We start from the raw sequence: 13656 nt of genomic DNA, 5'->3' as shown, positions 1-13656 counted from the left end.
ACCGTTGGCCACACAGCCAATGTAGAACGGCTAATAGCGCGCACGAGCTGCACACTATGCGATAAGCGAGAGCGCAGGAATGCGTTAATCAGGACAAGATACACCCACAAGAAGAGGGTTCGATTCATATAGATTGTTTATCTTTACTTTTAAGCCCTAGTACCGGATTCCTTTTCCCCTCCAATAGAAAAATGAACCCGCTATCTCAGCCTTTCCAATCTCACCGCAACAGGGTATAAATTTCACCGACAATTGGTTTTATAGGGCAGGGGTAATTTGGCCCTTGGGTATACCTTACAATCAAGATACCCAAGATTTACGGTACCGGATTTCAAATTCCCGGGGGAAAAGGCCATGCCATTAGTACGAAAGTCTGGCCTATGTTTTAATAACCAGGGTTGTAGATTGTCCAGATTAAGAGAAGCTTGTAAAACGCGACGTCTAATTAACAGTACTTCTACTATTTCCGGGTTCTTCCTAGTTTTGTAATATATCAGACTGTAGACTTCACGTTTTGCACTTTGCCCAGGTTTCTGGCCACGCTCTAGAATATGTTGAAAAACGCTCAGGCTCTCAGATGGTAAATGTGCTTGGATTGGAACTAGCCTTGGATTCAAGTCTGATTTATCATAGGAGGGAAAGGTCTTGTCCTTTGATGTAACACTACCCTCGAAAACCAACATCTACGATCCCAGGAGGCGCTCCTATTCGCTCTTGGCCATTTGCGGGCGCAGCGCATCCCCTGTCGCCGGCACAGCTGGCGTGCCGCACAGGCCTCGGGTGATTCAGTCGCTTTTCCCACATAGGGCAGTACCATGATTCAATATTTTGACAAGTCAATCTTAAGGCAGCTGCCTTTTGGGAAAGATCAAGCTCCATTTGTTGGAGAGCTATCTCTCTGGCTTCCAGTCGAAAGATCCTGGGCGGTGTCTTTTCCGAGCCCTCTCTGGCTGAAACCATCACTTTAAGCTGTTGAAACTGTTCCCGGAGCAGTGAAAGCTCCTTGGCGACCGTCGAGTGGTGAATGCGCTCTGCAGATAATTCATGGCAAATACTGATGTTCAATTCGCAGGCTTCAGCAAGCTGTGTTTGAAGCATCTCAATGTGAGAACGAAGGCTTTGGGACTCTGCCCAGTACGAAGCAAGTTGCTCCGTGAGATATAAGTTCTGTGAGGAGACTGGCTCAGGTATGGTGCTTGAAAGTTCAGAAGTCTGTGTTCGCTTAGCGAGCGTATTGGGGGCTTGCGTAGGTGAGTATCACATTGGAGTGACAAACCTCGTCCATTTGGTCCATGTTATATCAGGGATGTGATTCTCTCAATGCTGTTGATTGGGAGGTTTTCTTTAATCCGTACTTTATATACCATCCCCCATACGACCATACGCGGGATGCTTTTTTTTTTCTGGCTGTTGACTGGCTGAAAGCCATACCTAGGAATGGGCCGTTCGACGCACGGTGGAACAAATTTACCGAGTCTCTGGGTCCTCCCGCAAGAGTGACCTCGGCGTTACTCCAGACCCTGCTAGGGGAAGTAGACAGGAGAACCCCCTTTCCTGAAAGCCTGTCCTCGATGCTTCGTTTACGGGCGGCTGTGGCTCTCTTTCCTACACCGTATCACTATTCATGCCTGAGGTGGTTCTCCGTCCTACCACGATGAATTCTGACTTCAAGCAGATGTTACACGGAAAAGTGGTCAGTATGTCTTGACTCTCTGAATGTATCATTAACATCGACCTAGATGGCTTTACAGGAGGCCTTGGATGACGCCCAACCACTAATGAGCACTGAGAGTAGGGGGCGAGTAGTCACCGCGTTGGTCAGTATGCCACTTCACATAGGCACATGTTTACTGACAGATAGAGATTGACTTGGTCCGTGCTATCTGCCCAGTGATTCAAGCATTTTCCCAGGATAAACAGCATACCGCACTCAGCAGCCTCCTGCATGAGATGTCGGGGATCCTTACACCAGAGCCAGGAATGCCACAGCCACGTTCCACAACGGACACGTCATGGACGCCACAAGCAGACCCTTCACAGGAGCAGTCTCCTGTGCTCAGTGAATCTGTCAACCCTAGTGCAGCCGAAGACGAACACAGTGACAACGATAATGGGCTGGCGTCAGAGACACCGATCTCCAAAGCAGCCAACACTATAGATATCCGAATGCCCGAAATCGACATGGACGCCCTTTTCCCGGTTAGCACACCGGTGCTGAGTTATGGTGCGTCTAGTCCCATAATATACTTTACTATTCAATGCTGAGTATGTGGCCAGATGACATCAACAATATAATTGCCTTAGCTGGCAGCCTCGGTGGCGTTGAAGACTGGCCAGCCGGAGCGATCGACAACACACTTTTTGTATCGCAGTCCCCAACGTCAGCAAATATCCGGATTCCATCTCTACCGCCTGTTGATTCCAGCGGTGATTGGCTCCTCAACGACATGATTGATTTGAACACACCACTTGGGTTACCGAATGCCGAGCCCGAAACTGATGATTTAAATTCGAGCGCAAACAGATCTGGACCGGCCGACATATTTTCTGGGGGGTTTCAGTTGGATTCTGTTTCTCCCGTGTCTTCTTTGTTTCCACCCATAGCCGAAACTCGCTCGGTACAAGACGGCGAGTCGGGCGCCGTTTATCACGAAGCCGACAATGCACTCGGTCTTTCAGGAAATCCGGATGAAAGAGCTCCAGTCGATTCGGGCACTGCCCCGGTAACACCATCGTCCTTTCCCCCCCAGGCAGTAGAAGCCAGTGGGATGGCTCTGCTGAGGGGTGACAACATTTCTTGGGATTGGATTCCTCTTACTGGTCGCTTCGAAACTGCGTGGGGCGTCTTCGATGGTCAATACCTGAAGGCCGTGCTGGAGGAACTGACATATGCTAGCCGTGTTATAACCGAGCGAACAATTGACTACTTTGTCAGCAAGTGGTCTCGCTCGCAGGGAGCGTCTGAGGTGTGGGCTGGCAGAGAACACGAATTCGAGGCCCTGGCTCATCTCGGACAGCGGCGGCCTTTGGTCTTGGTCAAGGAACAATCTCAATGGGCATTGATCGAGGTTCAGCGTTCCGCCGGCCGAGTTAACCACTACAGATGCCGCGTGTCCGATCAGCCTACGAGCCCGGCATGGGATCACGGCCAATGCAGCTATTGCGTCAGAGTCGGCGAACGCATGTCGGACATACTACACCTACAGAAGGAGTTAGTGAAACCGTGGCAGAATACTCTGGAGATCATTACCACGTCGGCGCGAGACACGACCTGGGTTCTTTGGATGACGCACCTCCATATCGAACAGTTAGACTTGTCACGTCACGTCCCCCCAGACTATGCTAGGCATTTGGCCCAGGAGATCCTCTTCGACCTTAAAGCAAGCCAGACTACCGACTTGGTATTGAATATGCCAAAATCCCTCTCGCCCCCTGTAAGCGAGGAGCAGGTGATTCAAACCTTCTACCTTGAATTGGGCAAGAAGAACAAATACGATGACAGACTTTGGAACACAATCATCGAGGTAGCCAAGGACCCGTCACACAGAACTGGAGTACAAGAAATTGGACTTCAGCGTTCCAGTGAACTTTTCCAACTAGCAATGAATATTGCTTCTCCCGATGCTCTTCTCATGCTCAAAGAATGTTTGCGCGAGTTGCGATCACAATCCCAGCCTCCTGATAACTACCCGGAAAACGCGAACGGGACTTTCCGTGCGCTACAGGCATACAGTCAGAAAAAACAGCTGTCCAATGTGGGATTGAGATTGGCGCAATGGAAGTTGTACCAGGTAAAGAAAAAAGGCGGTGACTTGGAAAGCGAGATAATCCGGTCAACCCCGCCGGGGAAAGCCTCTCCTACTCCTGCAGAAATCCATCGTGATCTGTCAGCAAATAACAAAGGGGTATACTGGGATAATCTGGTGGATGTTTTTGGTGGGGATCCAAATATTCTCTGCTTTATTCCTCGAAATGCCATCGGTCCACCTCCTTGGAGCCGCAGATATACCGCAACTACATACCGGGATCTGCCGATACCGGAAAAAACGATATTGGGCAAATTCTGGAGACAGTTCAAGCGCCACGTCCTCATGGGCGTAGATGGGAAACTATCGAGCCACCTGCTATACATGAGAGCCCCAGTGGGCATCTACCCACTGGAGCAAATGAGCGATGAATCTATTATACAAGATGACTCCATATTTACTTTTGACATGGATGCACTGAGTAGGCCTAGTTGTGTTTAGATTGCATCTTATTAGATGACATTTTACACATGTATTTAACACGCGGTTGTTCTCATTTATCTGGTCTGCAAAAGAAGTTGATTTTCCTTATGAGGCAATTACTACGAGATAATCATTCGTCTTCATCGTCCCGCAAATCTAAAACTACTGGCCGATTTCCAGTACAATATCAGTGCTGGCCGCGCACCCGCGAATCGCATGGTTGTCATTGGGTTCATGATAGACGTTGGGACATTTCTCGTCTCCGGGCGTGCAGATAACGGGCGAACAATCCTGGTGATTCGGGATTGCCGAGAATCCTTGGAGTATGATCTCCGAATCTTTCTTTAGATCGATGCACGATAGGTCCCAGTACAGTGTAGAGTGTAGGATGCTGTATTCAAACTGGAGAACATTGCTCTTGTCATTGTTGGTAGCGATCTTTAGCGAAACACCGGTATCGTCAATAGTTGGCTTCCATAATTCGTGATAGCGTCCGGAATGGGAGCCGAGAATATGCTGTGGCCCGTCGTTTTTTTGCACGGACCAGACATACAGATCCACATCTAAATTATTGATGATAGAAATGCCGCCGGTCATGCTCTCATCCATACATAGCACGGATTTCGCCACCCCCAATGGAAGTAGGGATTTGCTGAGTACATCCATTATGCCCATGGCTGGTCTTATGGTATGGGATGCGTGTGTGAACAAACGGCAATCCTCCAACCCGCCGCTGTCGTTATATAGTTGACGAAGACGGTTTTCAGACCACGTTTATACAGTTATTCTCGTGGATGGGCTAGGAAGATTGATTCAGCATCCTACAGACGAATAAGAGTATTCAAGCCGGTACCTGGATTGAGAGGGTAGGCTTCACAGGAACTAGGCTGCAGGCAGCCTTCTGAGCATAATTTGGATATTTATGCGCGTCTTCCTTATATCTGTATAAACTAGAGTTATTAAGTACTAACGTAACCTATCCGGGGGGCGCATCTTATAAACAATACCTAGGTCTTTTTGTCCTTTAATGTCTAAACTATCGAAGATTTGTATAAGGTGTAGTCCAGTATAGCAGGGAGCAACGTATATATATCATACTAAATATTGGTTTCCTTTTTTGGTAGGGATTCCCCACTGGGGCCAGAAGCCGGTTTCAAGAAACTCTCGACTTCACAAATACTTTTAAATCAGATATCTCTCAAGTTGCGCAAAGAAACTGACGTAAGATCTTCACTGAGTGGGACAAAAGCGGTCTATGCTTGACAGTCTCCGCGGCACTACAATACTATAAATACGCCAGTCAACCTAGTTACAGCCAGCAACCAAGATCTTTCCTCTCACTTCTCGATCGCTATGCCAGAGTTAATTTACTATCTCTTCCATATCGCATTTACGGCGATACTATCAGCTGAAGCTGCTGACACGGTCCTCGGATGTAACGCCCCGGGCACGATTATACCATCCAGCTCCCATTTAGGCCAAGATTGCACGATTACATCGTAAGTAAAGTTTAGTTGTTGCAGTCCTCTAACTTGCTAATCGGCGTTGGCTAGTATGTTAGCTACGGAATCTACCATCCTCCCCACCGGCACTTATACCTTCTGCACGTGCGGGAAAAGCCAGTATGACATCACTACCTTCACGCAGGGTAAATCTACAAACCTTGCATGTGTCATAAGTGGTCCCCGTGTGAGCATAGTTTCCGTGCAATCCATGATCCCGGCCACAACGTCAAAGACCCCTTCTTCTACGATCACTAGTACGGGAGGTATACGTTCACCTTCCAAAATTACACCCGCAACCTCGGATGACTCTCCAACTCCGAGCGTCTTGTCCACAGAGTCAGATGCACATTCTACTGCCTCCTTGTTCTCGTTCTCAACACTGGATTCTACTCCTACTACCGAGTCCTCCGTACAACTAGATTCTAAGACAGCATCCCTCACAAGTATACTCTGCGCTACCAAAGTGCCTTCGTCGGCGCATGCCAAGCCATGGGGCTCAACCTTCAAGGTAACGGACGCTAGTTCCGCGGTAGCCAGAGCCTGTGACTTTGAATCTTTTGCTCTAAGTCGATCAATGGGCGAGCACTCGTCGGATTCTTCCGACTTTCACTACGAAGAGCTAAGTATGTCAAAAGAAGGCAAGGACATCAAAATGTTATTTGCTGCAGCTGTCCGAAGTAACTGTAACATCATGTTTTCCCCTGAGTTATGCAAGTACGTCTTCAATTCAATGATCTCGGGACATCCTTCTTGTCCCGAAGATCAGGATTGGACAATGGGAGGTATGGGGATCAGTGACTGCGGCTATTTTCTGCTCACCGGAACATCGTACGATACGCGAGATCCCTTTGCAGATATGCATTCTTCTGAGGATTGGAAGTAAGTGAAACCTTCCACGCGGAGGCCAGAGACTGATAGGTTCTAGTAACAACCATTATTGCGATGCTAAGCTTAATGTAGAATGCGAGCTTGAGACCTGAGGATGATTGGAGGGATCCACTGCGAAGGGGCATTGGCATATTGTTTTATGGACATTTTTTGTGCTGGATATGCCAGGCACTACAATAATATTCGTTTAGGCCATTTCATAGGAACTCACATCTGTCAGACCACCCTTTAGTAGAATAGGCTTGAAGCTCTTTTTTTATTCGTTCCTGAAAGCGTGTATTTCAGGTGCCAAGATAAACTATTCTTTGCTTGTTGAAAGGTGGTTATGTTACTTTGCATGCTTTTTATTATAAGACTTGGAGCGGCAGATATTGTAATGTCAAGTCCCATTTATTTAGATACGTCGGCGAAATGACCCCCACCGAGTAGAGCTCCCACGACAGATACTATTGCCAGAACAACCAATATTGTGGCCATCATAAATTGGTATGGAAATGGTGGGTCGTCCGGTTGCTCGATTTCGGGACCACTATCTGAGGTGTCGTCCCCTTCCTCTCCCCACGGTGCGTAGTTTGCCATGCAGTCGCTTGATATATCTGGGCTCTGAACGATGTTTGCTGGCATTAGGTCGGCATTCTCAGAACGTCGTTTGTCGGGATGGAGTACACAGCACGCACCTGGTACATATGTGAAAAATGTAGGTGATGTTCTTTCTTTATATCGGAGAATTCTGTCTGCCCAAAGTCTAGGTGTGAGAAACACGTATTCACCTAGAAAACGAACACATCGAGGGACGCACCACCGATCTAAATTGTTTGGAGATTAAACTGGTCGGTGAGTGGGGTGATACTGTAGGAATGGCTAGACGGACGGGGAGAGCCCGGCAATAGGGTTTGAGCGTTTCCACTGAACAGATCTAGGGGTTCGTTGTCATTCTAATAAGTGTCACTAGTTCTACTGTTTTCTTTCGCGGCAGATTTATAGTTTCGGAGAAGCGTGGGCCTCCAATCTACCCCGGTTACTATATCAAGCGCTATCTCACCTAAGCTTACCACTTTACTGAAGACAAAGGCATTACATAGAAGGCCTGTTGTAAATGGAAAAAGCAACCACTTAGCTGAGCGCATTCTTCTTTTCGATATTCGCCTCACCCGCCCAATAGGGACAAATGTTCGTCTTGATAAAGCCCTCTCAATCAATATAAAAGCTGCTATCCCTCTTCAATCGCCTGCTACCTAGTTGGCTTCTTATCACCGGTCCAGGGCAATTCCGTGTCGGTATATGACTTGATAATAAAAGGACCCGGGACCCGGGTGTCGGTTTTGAACCCATGAGTGATTATAAGACCTAGACTGACTCTCTGTCTGAAATTCCAGCTCTATTATAGCAATATGTGGCGGTCACTGCGAAGCATTTCGTCTGAATGGGCCTTCAGTTCACTGCTTCCTCCCTGCGTGAAAAGGACCATTCAGCAGGAAACCCAATCCATCTCACCCACCCTTTACGTGAAAATGCTTTTAGATATGGAAAAGATTCCGCTGCTGGATAATATCTTGGCGGCTTTTTTTTCGTGGATCCTCTTAGCAGGGTATCTTGTCTTTCCAGCCTCGTTTGCCTCTATTCAAACCTCTGAAACACTCAAGGCGACTGCAGCTAAGACTAAGATGGGGAAGTCGGCGTTCTATGCTGTCCAAAACGTTTCACTCCTTGCGGTCGCGGCCATATGTTGCGTGGTAGGCATGTGCGGCGCAGGCTGGTTATACTACCGAAGAAGGGATAATTACGTTTGGCTTGCTCGGAAGATTTTTCTGTAAGTATTAAATATAAGCCACGCTATCCCTGCTAAGCTAATAAATGTCACAAGACCGGTAATTATCAATTCGGTGACAGGCTTACTCAATACGCTTATCAACATATATACGGCAAAAGCCGGCTCATGGTCTGTGACCGCAACAGTAACTGCCACAGTCACCGGCTTTTTTGCACTTCTAGCTGGCATTCTTTTCCTCATTTATAATAACTGGCTATTCTCAAGGCTTGAAAATGCCTTTGAAGCTAACGCGGGGAAATAAACCCCGATTCCGCGGTATTACCGGTCCTTCAGTCTAAGCATTGCTACAGTGACCGATATTCCAATTTTATATGGCTTTCCAGTCTCCTACCGTGGCTTTCGCAGAAAAGCCTTCAAATTTGCTATATCTGAATTCAAAAAATGTCTATTCTGGTAGTGCCGGGTGCTTTCCGGGCTTGCGAAACACGCATTCCATATTAACGTATATATACCATGGGGTGAAACCTCTTTCCGCCGCGCAGTGACGAGTTTATCTCCAATCCTAACGCCAAGGTGCTATTTCGTGCATGATTCTATGTGGGTGCGAGAAAGGCTAGTGCTGAAGCCCACTTTCAACATTCTGGTGTCTTCTTGAATTCAAATTACATATGTATATTTGTTGCGTTGGATAGCCTGGCTTGATTCCACCATGGGTTCCTGAAATTGCTAATTATCATCGAGTTTCAAAATACCAGCAATCAACGAAGTTACAGTCGCAAAGCGCCATTAGCTAGGGTGATGGGTGGCCAAATGCACCTGCACGGTAACCCCTCATATAACTGTCCCATCCATCATTATCATCGTAATCATCATCATCGCAATCATTATCAGGATACACATCACCTTCAAAATCCTCCCACTCCCCTACTAACTCTAGCATCACACCCTGGAGTATCCATCCATGACTCTTCATTTCCCTTTGAATTGGACCTTGGTCGTGGTCAACCTCGATAACAATTTCTTGGAGAGACGAAATTGCTCTGAAACGAGCAGCAATCAGCGCTAACGCCCGGACACAAATCGTAGGACTGTCAAATGAGACTAGCCAGGTTTCCATGGCAATGGTGCTTTCGAAGTTTGTTATGAGCTTTCGTATATCGGTACAGTATGACTGGATAATTTCCAGGTCATGAAGGCTGCCTTCTTCCAGGCTGACCTCCTCTTCGACATTGTGAAATCTTGGAAAGTCGATGTAGATACATTGGAGGTGAGATGCGTTGATAAAGCCAATAGTATCAAGAAATTCAGATATTTGTCCAGGTTCACACTTCAGATCAAAGCGATTATGTCCATAGAGTAGTGCCCTAGCCTCATGTAAGACTGCTGTATTGGTGAGGAGGATTTTGGGATGTAGCTCATTATCCCCATTCCAGGGATTAATGGGCTCTCTGCGTATTAGGAGATAGGTGTATATCTCATTGCGAAGTTCAGGAGGAAGGCTAAAGAAGTTTACTGGCATTTCTTTGATTCCAGTCCTGAAGATATTCAATAGTATGTGTGAAAAAAGTAGGATAGTTCTTGATGAAGCGGGGTCACGGAACATTATAAGTTATAGCTTATAAGTTATAGGTTAGCATCAATCACGTGTTCTAGAAAGATGGAGGGCAGGGATGACAAAAATGCTGAATTATGTGATCTCCACCAATTAACTAACCAGTTGATTATACGGTTTGCTTATTTACATTGGCGTAACCTACTTAGGTCACCTTATTTTTATTCTTCGACGAAACTCAACTCTCCGGTCGGCACCAACTCCGCCCAAACCTCAGCGCCAACACAATCTAAGTTGATTATAAGCCTATTTTGTGAGAGGCAGAGGGAGTTTCGACCCGTCGTGTAATGTTAGATCAAAGAAGGCATGGATCTAAATTTGAGACGTTCAACCGATATCCAAGGCGTCTAAAGCTAGGAGCTTTTGGGAAGATGGCTGTAGCCTGTAGCCCGTTTATATCCCATTTTCGAATCCCTTATAGTGGGTAGCCAGCTCTTGCGATGTAATTTCCGTTGGTTCTGGGTGGTGACAATCCTATATACAAGTTTACTTACTTCCATTTTAGGCTTGCCAAGATACTTACCAGCTGCTCCCGTGAAGGAGGCCATCGGCCATTAGAATTGTAGAAGGAAATTCGCCCATTGCCCCTAAGTTGTATCATCACGTATACTTCTGCTTCACAGTCATGGGAATATCCGAATGCTCTTCGGAATAAATTGATCTTTCGTCGGTTACGCTGCTGGCACCTAGACCTGGCACTGTTTGATCGGCGATGGCAAATATTCCTCTTTTCCTTGGCCATGGCAGAGATAAGTGCCTAGAAGCGCAGTAGGCACGCAGCAGGCGTGTGGAAGCCGGTTCAGTTGTGTAACTTTTTGATTTCCTTTGTCTACTGCTTTGAGGGTTTATATGGCATATGAGCTCGAAATTCTGCTTCAGTCGGCGAAGCGCCTGCATAGCCTGCCGTTTCAATAGATAGGCTCCACTAGGTTAATAGAATTTTGATTGATTGATTGATTGATTGGCAGAGAAAAGTATGCACCAAATGAAATGAAGGGCGAGCAGACTCACCTTAAATATGTCATGTTTATGCCCACATGGCACCAAGACATGCGGTTGACACATTCACGAGAATGAGAGAGCAAAGTGAGACGATTTTTCGGTTCCAGTCCCATATATCCACGGACAAGTTTCCATTAATCCCAGTGCTTATAGCTGATGAACAATCTCTCCCTACAGATCTCTACTTCCATTATGTACACTATATTGTTGGTCATTCTGGTCGGCTGGGCCCATGCTGTTATCGAGCGTCAAGGGTTTCTCTCCGCTGTTTATTTTACCAACTGGGTTTCTGAATCTCTCACCGCTACCTACAGGTCAGAGCAACTGACAAAGACAGGCAATTTACGACCGTCACCATTACCCCCAAGATCTTCCTGTCGACAATCTCACGCATGTCTACTATGCTTTCGCTAACATACGTCGGAACGGTGAGGTCTATCTCAATGACGACTGGGCCGATATTCAGAAGCATTTTGCTGGAGACTCGTGGGACGACTCGGGATCAGACGCAACAGTCTATGGCAACATCAACCAAATTAATAAGCTCAAGAAGAAGAACCGCAACATGAAGGTTCTTCTGTCTGTCGGTGGATGGGAAGACTCTTCGAATTTCGTAGGCCCGGCTAGCACTTCTGCTGGACGCAGGGTGCTTGCAAGGTCCGCGGTTGAATTGATGCAGAATATTGGATTTGATGGTATTGATATTGATTGGGAAGTAAGTCACTATCCCTGATTTTTCTTGGCCCTTATAATTGACGGCAGACAGTATCCTGTTAATGATACCCAAGCGCGTAACATGGTCTCCCTTTTGCAAGAGCTCCGATCGGTGAGTATCCTGAAGAATATGCAAGATATGGCCTAATACCTTTTCAAGGAACTCAGAAATGGCGGCAGCGCTGAAAACCCCTACCTCTTGACCGCTGCCTCTCCCGCTGGTCCATCCAAATATTCCGTTCTTCATCTCGCCGCAATGGACCAGTATCTTGATTACTGGAACGTGATGACTTACGATTACGCTGGAGAATGGGACCACGTGTCTGGGCACGCTGCGAGCCTGTATCGATCCTCAAGTGCGCCCAAAAGCACTCCTTTTCATACGGACCAGGCGATAACTGCCTACCTGAATGCTGGAATTCCAGCCCATAAGATTATCTTGGGCATGCCACTCTATGGTCGGGCTTTCGCTGGCACTGACGGACCAGGAAGTCCTTTCGCCTCCATACCCGCTGGTCATTATGAGCGTGGCATTTATGATTACAAGGATTTGCCCTTGGAGGGGGCGGAGGTTAGGGAAGATCTAAAGCTAGGAGTGAGCTGGAGCTATGATCCTTCCCAGCGCATGATGGTGAGCTTCGATACCCCGAATATCATCAAACTAAAGGCGGAGTACATTCGCTCTAAGGGACTGGGTGGTGGGTTCTTTTGGGATTCTAGTGGCGACAAACCCGGCGAGGAAAGCTTGATCTCAACCGTGGGTAATCCGGACCTCATGTGCTTACCCCGACTAACGAGCTAATCCTTTTATATTAGCTTGTGGATTCTTTTGGAGGTTCATGCGCCTTGCAGATCTCACCTAATCGTATTAGATATCCACATTCTCAATATGAGAATATTCAAAAATAGCTGACTCGGAGGACCTTGGCGTAACATTGTTTAGTGGAATAAGCACCGTGGGAACCAGACATATTTTATGTTCATTGAGTCAGTGGTACGGGTTGTATGAAGATTATTGTATGACAGATGTTAAAGCTTGATTAAGGAAGGAAAAGCCTATTTAATTTAATCTTTGCGTTAGATACTATCGTGGGTCCACACTGTTGGGACAATCTTGAAAAGCAGACTCTAGGCTGCACCCAATATTCATCCGCCTACATCCACCTATACTTACATATTGATTTTGATAAAATCAGTATCTCGATCTAGCATATAGTCCAACGGTTGGCTTACTTCAGCCGGCTGTAAAGCTGCCAAATGAGCTTTTATTACATCTTCAATAGGTGTCAAGGCGTCTCGCAGTTGGTAGCAAGGAAGCTATGGTGCCTGATCTCAGAGGATCTTGATACTTGAAGGCTTTCTGAATGCTTTAGTACCTCACAACTGGTCTGGCTACTGGTGATCATACAGCGTATATGCTAGGGTGCTCATTAGATTATTCCAGGGGTTTCTTTTCCTAATAAACTGACCCTGGTAGGCTATTTAAGTCCTGTCACTTCAGCTTCTATAACATATCGTATACCGGGAAACATTGATCTCTTTCATTCCTCGCTCAGTCTAGTCTTGTTTTATTTCGGGGCTGCTGAGAGATAACACCAGTGTTCGGAAAGTATAAAGGTTAATATTGGCTGATTATAGGCTGCAACCGGATTCAGCTCTTCAGCATTTCTACCGTGTCCCCCAAAGAGTACCGTTGCTAGCTTTTTGGTAGCTTGCAATTATAATGGTAAATCATCCTGGATATAGGTCTGTGGATGCAGCTAAATTCTCATAGGATGCCTTCACCATTAGCCAGCTTCTTTCGATCTTAAGCGATCAGGTGAACAAAGGCGGGACGTATTACTTGACTGAGGTTCGAATCAGAATTAAAGCAGCAAAGCTTTTTGAGATAGCCCCTCAATTCATTCAAAATTATGCAGCCCCGCCATTTGTGTT

General features: G+C 46.7%; 6 protein-coding genes across 6 annotated transcripts; 3 read left to right on the top strand and 3 right to left on the bottom strand.

Moving 5' to 3' along the window:
• Positions 1 to 663: 663 nt before the first annotated feature.
• Positions 664 to 1294, bottom strand: KD926_002077 (uncharacterized protein; the record flags this gene model as incomplete). Its single annotated transcript, XM_053093876.1, has 2 exons — positions 664 to 1212; positions 1277 to 1294. 2 exons carry the CDS (start codon positions 1292 to 1294, stop codon positions 664 to 666), a joined length of 567 nt encoding a protein of 188 aa, XP_052951295.1.
• A 330-nt stretch (positions 1295 to 1624) lies between these two features.
• On the top strand, positions 1625 to 4247 carry KD926_002076 (uncharacterized protein; the record flags this gene model as incomplete). Its single annotated transcript, XM_053093875.1, has 4 exons — positions 1625 to 1693; positions 1740 to 1791; positions 1862 to 2224; positions 2278 to 4247. 4 exons carry the CDS (start codon positions 1625 to 1627, stop codon positions 4245 to 4247), a joined length of 2454 nt encoding a protein of 817 aa, XP_052951294.1.
• A 144-nt stretch (positions 4248 to 4391) lies between these two features.
• Positions 4392 to 4904, bottom strand: KD926_002075 (uncharacterized protein; the record flags this gene model as incomplete). The annotated part of the gene is made up of 1 exon (XM_053093873.1): positions 4392 to 4904. The coding sequence occupies one exon, from the start codon at positions 4902 to 4904 to the stop codon at positions 4392 to 4394; it is 513 nt and encodes a 170-aa protein (XP_052951293.1).
• A 678-nt stretch (positions 4905 to 5582) lies between these two features.
• On the top strand, positions 5583 to 6617 carry KD926_002074 (uncharacterized protein; the record flags this gene model as incomplete). Its single annotated transcript, XM_053093872.1, has 2 exons — positions 5583 to 5728; positions 5783 to 6617. The coding sequence occupies 2 exons, from the start codon at positions 5583 to 5585 to the stop codon at positions 6615 to 6617; spliced, it is 981 nt and encodes a 326-aa protein (XP_052951292.1).
• A 2566-nt stretch (positions 6618 to 9183) lies between these two features.
• KD926_002073 (uncharacterized protein) lies at positions 9184 to 9912 on the bottom strand (the record flags this gene model as incomplete). Its single annotated transcript, XM_053093871.1, has 1 exon — positions 9184 to 9912. The coding sequence occupies one exon, from the start codon at positions 9910 to 9912 to the stop codon at positions 9184 to 9186; it is 729 nt and encodes a 242-aa protein (XP_052951291.1).
• A 1251-nt stretch (positions 9913 to 11163) lies between these two features.
• Positions 11164 to 12584, top strand: KD926_002072 (glycoside hydrolase family 18 protein; the record flags this gene model as incomplete). Its single annotated transcript, XM_053093870.1, has 5 exons — positions 11164 to 11292; positions 11345 to 11722; positions 11774 to 11833; positions 11882 to 12482; positions 12538 to 12584. The coding sequence occupies 5 exons, from the start codon at positions 11164 to 11166 to the stop codon at positions 12582 to 12584; spliced, it is 1215 nt and encodes a 404-aa protein (XP_052951290.1).
• Positions 12585 to 13656: the final 1072 nt, after the last annotated feature.

The sequence above is a fragment of the Aspergillus affinis genome (genome assembly GCF_023601865.1).
Source record: "Aspergillus affinis strain CMG 70 chromosome Unknown NODE_142_length_87120_cov_88_788277, whole genome shotgun sequence".
Lineage (NCBI taxonomy): Eukaryota > Fungi > Ascomycota > Eurotiomycetes > Eurotiales > Aspergillaceae > Aspergillus > Aspergillus affinis.
Note: the sequence above shows the minus strand (reverse complement) of the source record. Positions and strands in the feature narration are given on the sequence as shown.